Source organism: Ciona intestinalis, unplaced genomic scaffold (assembly GCF_000224145.3).
Source record: "Ciona intestinalis unplaced genomic scaffold, KH HT000077.2, whole genome shotgun sequence".
Taxonomy (NCBI): domain Eukaryota; kingdom Metazoa; phylum Chordata; class Ascidiacea; order Phlebobranchia; family Cionidae; genus Ciona; species Ciona intestinalis.
Window position 1 is genome coordinate 567 of NW_004190399.2, and position 13,323 is coordinate 13,889.

The 13,323-nt window shown below is 38.8% G+C and overlaps 2 protein-coding genes across 2 annotated transcripts; both read right to left on the reverse strand.

Moving 5' to 3' along the window:
• Window positions 1-249: 249 nt before the first annotated feature.
• Window positions 250-6,800, reverse strand: rngi (uncharacterized LOC100179738). The gene is given in 17 exon segments (NM_001278956.1): window positions 250-403; window positions 536-602; window positions 795-971; window positions 1,421-1,524; window positions 1,885-1,996; window positions 2,250-2,534; window positions 2,787-3,070; window positions 3,325-3,436; window positions 3,677-3,724; window positions 3,811-3,869; window positions 4,125-4,187; window positions 4,421-4,516; window positions 4,649-4,731; window positions 4,936-5,015; window positions 5,118-5,282; window positions 5,819-5,968; window positions 6,627-6,800. Coding segments are annotated over 17 exon segments (2,112 nt in total). The 5' UTR covers window positions 6,759-6,800; the 3' UTR covers window positions 250-308.
• Window positions 6,801-7,900: 1,100 nt separating this feature from the next.
• Window positions 7,901-13,323, reverse strand: LOC100186050 (protein TBATA). The gene is made up of 11 exons (XM_026838413.1): window positions 13,175-13,323; window positions 12,764-12,920; window positions 12,241-12,342; window positions 11,331-11,415; window positions 10,924-11,060; window positions 10,501-10,632; window positions 10,097-10,167; window positions 9,751-9,865; window positions 8,945-9,088; window positions 8,495-8,614; window positions 7,901-8,225 (listed from the first exon to the last, which is right to left on the reverse strand). Exons 7-11 carry the CDS (start codon window positions 10,106-10,108, stop codon window positions 8,140-8,142), a joined length of 477 nt encoding a protein of 158 aa, XP_026694214.1. The 5' UTR covers window positions 10,109-10,167; window positions 10,501-10,632; window positions 10,924-11,060; window positions 11,331-11,415; window positions 12,241-12,342; window positions 12,764-12,920; window positions 13,175-13,323; the 3' UTR covers window positions 7,901-8,139.

The window sequence follows — 13,323 nt, forward strand, 5'->3', positions numbered from 1 at the left end:
GACTCACTTCTGCCAAACTAAATTTAACTACAAAACATCTTTAGAGGCACACCACGTGATTATTGATTAAAGCGCTTCTCGCGTCTCATCTGTGACGTCACAGATGCTCCGTTACGTCACAGGCGTTATTGCAGAACTAAGGATTCGAATCCAGGCCAGAGTTCAAGAACCAGGGACCCTGGGTTCGAATCCAGGCCGAGAACGTATGCGCGCGTAAATAAGGAAACATTTGATCCATTTATGAAAGGATTCGTTTATTTTCATTCCCACGCGTCAATTGTTTGGTAAAATAAGATTTCTATTGAACTTCATCCTGATGTTTCATTGGTTGGTTTGAATGTTCGTGAGCGAGTGTAAGTAGGTACGCTGGCGCCTCGAGTGGCAGAACCTCGGGGTGGGTAGCCTGAGTGAAAGAGGGGGTTAGTGGGTGAAAGTTTTGGGGTAATGGATCAATGAATCAATATTGTGTGGGAAACGGGGCAACTACAGTAAATACATAAGGTAAACATCCCATTTAAACTTTATCCACACCAACCTCTATTTCCACGACTTGGTCCGTTGTTTCCTCTTCGTTGAACATTGTTGCCAAACATTCCATTCTCCTGTGTGTACATTGGGTTGGTTAATCATAACATATGGAATGTCACACATACATGGAAGAATCACAGACAAAGTTACATACGTGGTAACTGGTAAGCGGGCACGAGGTGTATGAAACAGAACACCCGTGTTATAACGACTGCCATTGCTCCGCCGTGCAAGGATATATAAGTCCCACTCATACAAATACTTACAGGTGGTCTATTATACTGTGTGTTGAATGGCTGCATATTATGGTGTTGTTGGTACGGGGCATAGTTCTTAGGGTGGCCCATGCTGTCAAAGTTGCCGTACGGTCGGTTGTTGCTTCCCCTGTATCCGCCCCCACGCTGTTGTTGTTGTTGTTGTTGGTACATCACCATGTTTGAGTTCTGGGGAAACGATTAATAGGTGACTGTTGCGAGCTTTGAACCTGGGACCTAAGGGTGTATAACTAACATGTACAACTATGGTGTGTTTGTATATGACGGTGGTTTTAAACTGTTTATGTTGTATATAGGTGAGGTCCTACAGTGAGGCACGCCATGGGACCTGGGTTTTAGACAAGAGTTGTCCCATTACCGCAACATTGTATATGCACATTCTATTCTATATGGGTGAGGTCCTACAGTGAGGCATGTCATGGGACCTGGGATTTAGGCCAGAGTTGGCCCATTACCCCAACATTGTATATGCACATTTTATTCTATATGGGTAAGGTCCTACAGTGAGGAATGTCATGGGACCTGGGTTTTAGACCAGAGTTGCCCATTACCCCAACATTGTATATGCACATTCTATATGCAAACACATGTAATAACAGCACCATTATGACACGTACCTGTCTATTATTTCCTCGATAATTAGCATTGTTTTGATAACCTTGTTGACGAGGCCCTCCACGCATCTGATTGGTCGGTAAGATCTTCTCTTGTTTTGCATCAACTGGTGTGATATGTGTTGTTAAAATCAATGAAATATCAACAAATATGCGCAACAGCAAGTAACCATAAATAAGTTGTTGTAATTTATAAATTGGCCGTTATATCCTAGAGACATCATTAGGGTTGGTTGAAGGGTCGTACCTTAAAGCACACCACAATGGTAGCAGCGCCGAGCCTCGAACCTGTTTCCTCTAGACTAGAAGAGGACACACTGACCCATATACCAGGCTATTATTTATGCTAACGGGGACTATTCATATATTAATAAATCACATCAATTGCCAGAAGCTGCCTTTCCCACTTATACACCACCAACACCAACACATAATATTCGATCTCAACCACCAAACACCCCACCCACCATTATTAACCTCCGGTGGATTTTCCTCCTCAAACTTTCCTTCTTCCAAATAAATCTTCGGATCTTTGTCGTGTAAACGTTCCGCGTCCCCTGCTCCAACACTAGGGGGCATCTGTGGGATGGAGCAATTTAAATAAAAACATTTGGTTGTTTAATAATATTGAACTTTTCAACATAAAAAGTCGTCCTTTATTTACAATACGAATGAAAAGAACAAATTAATTAAAATAACAGAGAAAAGGTGTTATATAAAAGCTTTTAACCGAGACTGTGGTATTCTTGACAGGTACTTGTCAACAACACAATAAATAACCCTAGCATCTTTAAGGGTTAAAGTTATAACCATAACATAATACAACACCAACCTGTGGTATATTGGTGTAGCTTGCTTGTGAAGGTTCTGGTGTTGGGACCACTGGGTTGGCTGGTTCAAGTGGGGGGGAGGGGTTGTAACTGTTGTACCCTGATAGTTTGTCATTAGGTAAAGGTATGTGGGTAGCAGGGGGGTCAGGGGTGGTTTGCAACACAACTGATGCTTCAGGTATTGCAGGTGTTAGTAGTTGGTGGGGTAAGTTGATATCAAAGGGTTGGGTGGGGCTGGTGCTTCCATGGAGGGTGCTGAAGCCTGTAGTGGGGAATGCACCTATGTCCTGTGGGGTAACGGGGGTTAATAAGATGGTGCATCGATGGTTTTACAATAAATAACAAAACATACAGCTTTACAAACACTGCTGATATGATTATGCCGATTTTGGGCAAGATGCTTAAAAGGACAACTCTGGTCTAAATCCTACGACCCATGACGTGTCTTGCTGTAGAACCCCCCCCATATAGAATAGAATGAGCAAACAAAACAACATCAGCAAACACACACACAACACAGCAACAACAACATACGTTACCTTCTGCATTGAACTATTAGTTTGTTTTGCTTGGAACGATTCATTCGAATGTTGGTTTGTATTGAACGTGGTTACTGGTGTTTCTATGTTCTGGTACTTCTGGTTTGCGCCAAACGTGGTTTGTCCCATCCCCATGTTTTCTGCTTCATGCTGGTCCATGGTGGTGATGGGGTAGGGGTTGGGGGGGTTGGTGGGGTAAGATGGGTTAACGGGGTCATGGAACATGGGTGGCTTCATATTATGCATGTGGAGGTGGGAGGTTGGGAGCGGTGTTGGTCGTTCACCTGTGGGGGGGGTGTGATATAATAGACGGAGAATAGAGTTGCCAACATTTGGCTGATAGGATGATAATTTATGTCAATTACTCTAACCCAGTGGTCACTGATAAGTTGAAGCACAAATGAGATTTGGGAAATTGACAGTATAGCTAGGAGTTATTCTGTTCTATATGTGTGAGGTTCTAAGTCACGTTATGGAACCTGAGATTTAGTTCAGAGTTGCCCAACCCCCCTCACTTAATGCAAAACAACAATCCAACCTTCCAACATTGAATCTTGTAGGAAATTATATTCTCCTTGCACTTCAGCCAATACTTCCTCAACCGTGCGCGTTGGTTTCACATTTGATTCCTTGGGTTCCGACTCTGGGACCTGGGGGGGTGGGTAAGGGTTAGTGGGGGTTAAGGGGATGTGTTATTGTATATGGGTGAGGTTCCATGGTGAGGTAGGTGAGGGTAAATACAAGCTACGTTAACAACTTGACTAAACATGATTGCGCAATATAGCATGTGGCATTTAACGTATTGGTGTCATGGTATGATGATGACGACTGTGCCACCTAGGATTCAGGCAATCGTTACAAACAATATCCAACCAATAAAACAACTTTACCTCTTCTGGTTGTTCCAATACAGCGGCATCGGGTGCGGATTGAATGAACTGTGGAAGATTTGGTTAGAAACATATATAGATGGTTACAATATATACCATATATAGATACATAGATACATATTACACAGACTCACCTCTGTTGTTGGGAGTTTGGTTTCAACTTCATCAGCTTGGTCATCAAGGTCCTCGCTTTCTGTATAATGGTGGTGTGGGGGTTAGTTTGGGTTAATGGGGGTTAGTTAAGGCATCTTGGGGATAATATGGGCTGTAGATACACAGTCTGGGTGTTAATTAACCCCAGGAACTTCACCCATATAGAAAATAGTATGAGTTAGGAAACGGTGAAGCTAAACTACTAAACATCACCACCTGTAGCAGGAACTACTTTAACCCCCCCCCCCACAATACCAGCCAACTGCGTAGCAATAGTTGGTAATTCAATACAAACCTGCCAGCGATGAATTCTTGGTTGAAGAATCGGATGTTTCCTCCTCGCTTGCTTTGTCTTCATCTGCAACGATTAATTTGTCGGTGAATTTTTTTTATTAATCAGTAAACATTACAACCAATAAGTTAGATTTGTTTCATTGTGTGTCTGACTATCCCTGCCTTCCATGTGTTTATAAATGTTTGCTTGAGGTCACATAATCAACACATGTTCTATTAACCATTCGTTGCATGAAGATATCACATTACACCAGGATGCCAAACCATCAATGTTTGGTATACGCCCCCAAACCTTACCTTCCCCTGCTACAAAGTCAGTCTTGGTCGATTTAGGAAGACATTCGAAATATTTGCAACCACACATCTCTTCCAGTAGGTGGTGTAGTTCGCTGTCTGTTATAAAAGTAACTTGTTTATTCTCACGTAGTAGCGCACTGACAGTCGTTATAACACGGGTGTTCGGAACCCATATTACACGGCACCACCAGGAATAATATCCACACAAACAACATCACAAACACTCACATGTTGTGCCACACACTGGTTTGTTGCTTGCGATATGCAACGCATACAAATGATCCCCTGCACTATCAGATCCATCAAATATGCTGCAAAGGAATTTTGTATTAGTTTATGTGGGGAATATTAATATATCATGGTTTATTATTAAGTTTGATGCTGGGAATACAATTAAAAGTCGCGTTCATGGCTGTCACGTTTTACGGTAAACGAAATATACTTTGTCTCTGCTTGCTTGTAGTAATGTACAGACACCTAACAAAACCAAATACAACTGTTGACCAACTGCTTACTTCTGGCCGGCTTCGTTAGGAATCATGAGACAAGTTTTATGGAATTGAATCATTTGGTCGATTGCCTCTTGTGTGAGAACCTGAATAACAAACATTAATAAACCATTTATCGCCCACCCCCATAGGTAAACTTCCATGCATTTTATTTAAAAACAGTGTATATATTCAATCCCCTTACTTACCACCGCCCCATTCTGTCCATGAATGAAATCTTCCCTCACATGTTCCTCACCATACACAAGGTTGAACACCATCAATGCCTTTGTTATGTATTTGCTTAATTTCAAATCTTTATCTTCCTTCAATGTTTGTTCCCTACGTTGCATCTTACGCTGGGCCTTTGAAACCTGGGGGACCACGCGGAGTAACGCGGATGTTAATATATATTAGGAGCGAGGCGGGATTACCGATGCTAACTTATATTGCTACTTAATCTAAAATCGTAGTTACTCTGAACTTGAAGTGATGCAACATGCTATGATGTAAACCGTTTTATTTATACTTGGGGTAATGGGTCAACTCTGGTTTTAAACCCTATGCCCCTCTGTAGGACCTCACCCATATAGAATAGAATGTGCATATACAATGTTGGGGTAATGGGCCAACTCTGGTCTAAATCCCAGGTCCCATGGCATGCCTCACTGTAGAACCTCACCCATATAGAATAGAATGTGCATATACAATGTTGGGGTAATGGGCCAACTCTGGTCTAAATCCCAGGTCCCATGACGTGCCTCACTGTAGGACCTCACCCATATAGAATAGAATGTGCATGTACAATGTTGGGGTAATGGACCAACTCTGGTCTAAACCCCAGGTCCCATAGCTTGCCTCACTGTAGGACCTCACCCTTATGGAATAAGAACCCCACAACCCCACCCACCTCATTAGTAACCCCAGAGAAAGCTTTACAAATCTCCTTTGCAAACTCCAGGCTTCCCATAACTTCATTATATTTGCTTACAGCACACGATTGGTCACGATCGAGTTCACCACCTTCAGCTGCTATCTTGCGATACCCGTCCAATTTTACCTGGATGTAACACACATGTGAATAAATATATATACTTGTGGGATGTAATTGTTTTGTAAATATACATTATACAGGTAATTTGCTGGTCTTGCTATATTTCACTTATTATAGCAGCATTTCATCTGCAATTTTTTATCTCTATTTTAAAAGTCAAATTGCTAAAAAAAACGAAATTGATTAAAATTTTAAAAACTAAATAAAAGCCAAGGAATTGAAAGCCTATGCACCCTTTAAATCAAAAATCTAATATTGCCACCTAGCGAAAATATTGAAGTTAATTATTTCTTTGACCAGCTGGATGTTTTTAATATTAAACAAATTGGGTGGCCAGTTAGTTTAATGTGTGTACAATGTAGTATCTAGTATGTGTTGGAGCTATACCATTTACAGATTAATATAAGTTAGCACAATGGTTTAATAGCGGAATACTTTAATTTACTAAAAAGTATTATTTCTATTTTTGCTGTTCCTGAGCCAAAGAAAAAACCTTTAATTTGAACTGCATGTATTACCTTAATAATATGCTAGGTGGAAAGTTTATGGTTAATTAATACAAGCTGTCAGGCATATTATACACCTGAAAAAAATCTGTAGGCAATTTTGATTTGTACAAGCTTTGTGACAACATATCGCAAAGAAGTAATTTTACTGCATATACCTTTCGTTTGTCGAGATTCCTTATTTTTTTCTCAATCACAGTAACAACATGTTTCAGTGGATCTTGCGCAATACTTTCATAGTTGCCAGTGTATGACTTTGTATCCATGGTGTTGGCTTTCTGGACAACCATGCTACTCACAGTAAGATTGAATTATAAAATAGATTTCACAAACCTATAAACGTAAACGTCTTTAAATTACGGCGACAAAACGCGTAGCAGTATGCTCAAAGATAAAGCAATAGCAAGGAATCCTCTTGTACGTTACATATTAGGCTGATGGGAAGTGTTAGAGATTTGAGGTTGGTAGTTAGAGGGCAAGGACTATTGGTTGAATTTAGGTGGTTGTTACGTTTAGAAATTAATGTTAGATTTTTCAGCAGCATCTTAAGTTTGTATATATATTGACTATTCAACCTGACTTGAATTCTTTCTACCACTCAATTTCATTACAGCACTGCCGATTTTGACAAATTTCGACTTTTACACTACGGTGCTAAAAAGAAATTACGTTTATTGCACGCAAAAATGTCAAAATTCGCGCTTTAAACGCCAAGAATAGCAATTACAAGCTACCTCGTGGGCAGCCTTGACCAATTATGAACGAACCAACAAGGTTAGTTCTATATATCCTACATGTGAGCAGCCTTTTTTCTCTTTTTCTCTCGTATGACGTAAAATGGGCGTGTATAGCTTGATTGTTTTAATATAATGAGAGAAGCGTAGCTGTAAACTGTATAAAGTGGCGGCCATGTTGCTTGCTGTTGCTGTGCGGACGGTTATGGGCAGTTTCGGCTTCAGTTATGCGTTAAATACTGCATATAATGTGTAGTATTTAATGTATAGCGCATGGGGCACCTGTTCAAACAATGAGAGAAACCGGAGAAAAAGGCCTGCCGGGAGGTGGGCTATAAAGTACCGGGTAGAACAAAGCGAACAAAAGCGGAAAGATGTCGAAAACGACATCTGTAAATTTGAATTTTACGCGGCGCGGAAGTTCTGTATGGCCCCGTTCGTAAATTAAAAATAATTTTGTGACCCGACAAATTTTAGATCACATACATATTGTAAACTATGTAAAGACATGAATGTAGGCATCCTACTAGAACAGTATCATGTTTGCTTATCCACACACTGCAAGAGTCTTATTATACATATTACATAACATCATTTTTTATCTCTTCGAAAACCATGGTGAATGTCATATTATCCAAAGAGAAGATATCTACACATCGTGCATAACTACTGACTTCCTACATATCCCATTCACTACACATTTGAGTAGAAACTTTTATTAAATCACAGTTTGAACATAATATACACAATCTAGGTAAGAAACTGAAGTTTAATTGAAGAAATGACATGAAATTGAAGTTGGCAATAAACACTAGAAAACTTTCAAGTAAAAAATGTCACAGATTAGTTGTAGGGGCAAGTTGTAAGAAGCAATTTGTACAGTGAGTTCTACATGGCACTAAAATGTTCATGGCAGAAGCGATGTACATGGTGGTCATTATTCTTGGGGTTCCTCGGGTACAACGCTTAACACAGAGCGTGGTCGCTCAGCAGACTTGCTGTACCTCATTATTGGGGGAAGATCTGTGAAGAGTTATGTGGAAAAGCATTGGTAACATTATCAACTATATATAATACTATATATAAATGCATTGCTATACAAATAAATGATGTCTGGCTATTCACACATTGTAATTGGGTAGATCTGTGAGGTGTTGGATTAGATTAGCGGATATTTAACAAAACACCTAAAAAAAATTTTATTAAAGAAAGATCAGATTAATTGAAACTATACATGTTATAACTCCTATAGTTACCCTACCACATAATGCTAAACAACCAACAAAACTCACTCAGTTTATCTTCCTCGGCTTCTTGCACGGCGGTTAACAATCGTTGGGCCGTACCAAGGGGGCGAGTAGACCTGGGTCGTCTTGGAGTCGCAATCGACCTCCTGCTTTCAACCCCATCATCTGGAACATAAATTGGGAGTTGGATGTTAATATTATTGGTGTTAATCTGGATCTTGAGCTTAATAAAATTATGTAAAAAGCCGGTGGGGTAAATAAATATTTTAAAAAATGCAAAACACGATTGAATCTGTGCAGTCGGACCATATTTCAACTAAGTAATAATCTTTGTTTATGTTATACAGCTAACTATTTATTTTACAAAACGTAATTAAAATTTTAATTTTTCTACGAATTTGAATACTCGTCAAGTGGTGACTACCACAGGAATTTCCTATCATATTTGTCACCACCTTATAACACCTTATAATACCAACCATAAATACAACTTACCACGTTCCAATAAATCTGGGGTATATTTCTCCGGCATGGAAACAACATTTTTCACATCACCAGCCGTCGATGTAGCTTCGTGCTTGAGTTGTTCTTCTTCTTGTGATATTGCTGACTTAATAATCTCCATTACCAAACCTTTTTCTAGAATAAACGGAATTGTGATGTCATGCGTGGATTGGAAAACTTAACCATTCCAGAAATATAAAAAGCGAGCACTTATAGCAAACCAAATATTGTAGCTTGTACAATTACAATGTGCACAATTTAAATGTTCAAATATATAACAGCTAGCACTACCATTGCCCATTTTACTCTATATGGGTGAGGTTATACAGCAAGGCATACCAGGGTACCTGAGATTTAGCCCGGAGTTGTTTCATTAGCCCACAGCACATAAAAACAAACCACTTCAAAAAATCAAATGCTTGCTTCAACACACAATTCGATAATTTGGCACTCCATGCAAATCCATAACAATTTATTAGCAGCAAAACGACAGTTGTTAAAAACATGCCACAGGTAAAAACTACTTGAAGTAAAGTGCTAAACACACATGCAATAAACTCACAGTAAGTTGTATTTAATTAAAACAACGAAGAGATGAGAATTAGGAGCAAAACAACAGTTGTTAAAACACGATGATGGTAAAAACTGCTTGAAATGTTAAATAAAAGCGTAGCTGGTAAACAAACATGCGAATATGCTTACATAATGTAATGACAGCAAAACGACATTTGTTAAATACATGCACATGAAACATGCTACTACATAACACTCTACTACACGTGCAACACTACACAGACCTCGATCTCCAGCTGACACCAACCACTGTTGTACTGAAGGTATGGAGTCTGTGTGAAGAACCTGACATAGAAGTTCCAACATCAAGGACTCAGTGTCGGGGTAGGAGGTGATGTGCTGGAGGTGGGAGGGTGTGAGTTAACATTTTATTTATGTTTTTAAAAATAATAGCGAAGATCAAATTAATTAAAATGACAAAGAGAAGAAAGTTAGCAACGACAGTCATTAAAAACACTTCCTTTAAAAAGATCATCGGTTAAAAATAGGCTGTTGAACCTCAAGTGAAGTTGTAATTTATTTATCCTCGCATGTAAGGGCAACAACACAACATATATAACATATACTCACATTATAATTCATTGGTCTTGGATATCTATGTGAGCTTCTGGATGTCGGTGGCTTGATGCGTCCCGTTCGACCTGGTGTGGTGATTTATGATGTCATAATGTTCATTCATGTCATATTGTAATAATAATAATGACTATTATTTTTTTCTTCCTTGTTAATGAGGATAGTAAAAGTTTGCAACATTGAACATTATAACAACGGTAAAACGACAGTCGTGATCTTATAAATAAAACAGAAGTGCAAAAAACAATTTACCGAAACATAAGCTTTTTTAGCTGAAATAATAAAATACCATAAAAAACATATTTTTATTTTAAAAGAAATTATATTATTTAAAAAACGAAATCCACAGCAAAGCGTCGCATGGCTGTTGCATTAAATATTTTCCTTGAAATTAAACTTACGTGAATAGATGGTTTCCCGTTTAACAGCGGGTGTGGTCGGCACTGCTGGTTGTAATTCAACCTCAGGGAAAGTTAGTCCAACTTTGGTGCAAAAGTCGTGGAGTTCACCACGCCAAGATTCCGTGATCGGGACTAGGGGGTGAGAGGGTGATTATGGTGGAAATATTGACATACTGAGTGTGTCATTGGCACCAGGTGATCAAGGAATATCCGGTTATTATTTACGTGAGCATTTAATACCGGTGTGTAAATGGTGTCTAAGCGGTTGAATATATGGCGTGGGGAAGGCACGGTAGACACAAACTAATACGTGTGCACGGCTCATTAAATATAAGGAGTGAATGTTGCTTTGTTGGTAAGGAGACGATTTCATGTTACAAGTATCAAAGGTAATTTAATACTTAATATAAAGTTGTGACTCACCCAATCCAATCCTTGGCAATGCTTTTTCCCTGAAAGGATAATTCTGCAACCCAGTTATTGTATCAATAGGAAAGTCAGTGCTGTTTATACCAAGAGTGGTTGAAGCCAAGTGGTTCTTGAACAAATCATTTCGCTCTCTGAGAAAAAAAAGATACTGGAATTAATTTTTGATGAATATTTTAAATAAGTTACATTGGTTAATTTATTTCTATAAAGGAAAAAAAGTTTTTCAGAATGAAAATGCTATAACAGTTTTATTTTCCTTAGGCTAATAAATCAATTTAAATTTTAACATTCAAATGAATTAGCTTAAGTATTTTATATTATTTTTTTATAAATTACAATTAAACCAAATGTAAAACAAATATACATCCACCGTGGCCAGGATTTGAACCGGGAACCCTTACCTGCTTGTTGGTGTTGTTATGTTGAATCTATTAAGTGGAACACGACCAAAGTCGTTCACTGTGCAGATTGGTATTCCGTTCAAACCTGGGGAACATTAGAAAATGCTAAACATTTATTCTTTTGGAGGAGGGGGGGGGGCAAACTTTTGAATAGAAGCAGGCCTGCTGTTTTGCCGACAAACCACGTGTAAAATAATAAAGTAAGTATTATATAGACTAATGGAAAATGGGTGGTGGTCCAAAATAATGGTCATATTTTATAGATTGATGTTCTACTCTAAGGGATTTTGGGGGAATTGGCCACTAATTAAAATGCATAATGGTTTGGGAGTAGTGGGCCAACTGCAGCTTAAACAAAATGCCCTTGTACTATAGGACCTTACCCATATACAATAGAACCACAATCTATTATAATCTTAATTCAACATGGTGTACAACCCACGAACAAAAGTAAAATAAATATTTTTCATAATAGTCAAACCACAATCACTATTGTGATGTCATAGTTAGCTTTGTTACGGTTGTACTAACATTGTTTTGATAAAATTTGACAAATGTTTTACAAAGTTTTATTTGTAGTTGGTATTGACAGATCAAAATCTACTGGTTACTTTTTTAACAAGATTTTTAACCATTGGTGTAGCGTATAAAGTGTATACTAAACTGTCAATATATGAATGAATGCGGAAAAAAATATTAATCAGAAAAACAATTGTTTGTTGATTTGGTACATTAGGAATCCTTTATGTTTAAATTCTCTATGGTTGAGACCTGTACACACATGTATTGTGGGTTTGTGGGTTCTTACATGGTTTCTATATAGGTGGGGCAAGGGGATTTAAGTCAAAGTTGGCCCATTACTAAAAAAACTTCAAGAATAGAATATTAATCTATAAAAATACTTTCTTACCTTTAATATGTCTCACTCTCACTGGGTGGGGGTTGTGCCGCGAGAAGAAAGAGGCTTGACTGTAAGAACCGAATGAACCGTCCCTGGATGCTGCTCGTGATCCTGTGGTTATGTGGGTATTATTATATGGGGGTTGCTACGTCTGCCCTTAGCCCAGAGGGTATGGGTTTGAATCTCAATGCTGCCAACATTGTGGGCAAGTGTGTTATTTGGCAATCATCCACAAAGTTACATAAATGGTAACTCCTAAGCTACATGAGGTGTATAAAACAGAATACCCACATTATAACGACTGTCATTGCCCGCCATAGGAGGATAAATAAGTTACATACGTGGTAATTTGTAAGTAGCCACATGAGGTGTATAAAACAGAATACCCACATTATAACGACTGTCATTGCCCGCCATAGGAGGATAAAAAAGTTACATACGTGGTAACTTGTAAGCAGGCACAAGGTGTATGAACCAGAACACCCGTGTTATAACAACAGCTTCAGCAACAGGCATGGGACACTTTGCTTACCTGGCAATATTAAATCCTGCAACGGATATTCCACTGACTGCACTGGTTTAGGAAGAACATTGGTTTCATGCTTCTTATGTTTGAGTGGGGTGTGTGGGCCCTCATTCAGTGTGCCGCGAACCACCAGGATTTCTTGCGAGGTTTGAACACGCTGAAACTGGATGGGAAAATATGTGGGAAATATGTAACCAATGAATGAATGTAAATTGTTTATTCTTGCTCGGCCGAAAAACAACAGTCATTATAACACAGGTGTTCTGTTGCATACACCGCGTGCATGCTTAACCTAAGGACAAACACAGTCACAATGGTGACAGTGATGAGTTTTGAACTCGTAATCTCTTATAGGAACAGTCCGAACAGACACACATGGTGTATTCGTACACCTCATGCTCCCTGCCAAACCATTACCTCGATGATGGGCGTTGTACATTAGCAATCATTTCAGCCCGATTGAAATCTTTCAACTAAACCTAAACTACCCACAACCAACCTAATTAAATAAGACTTGAATAAAACTATATAGTGTACAATCCCATATAACATAATAGTCAAATATA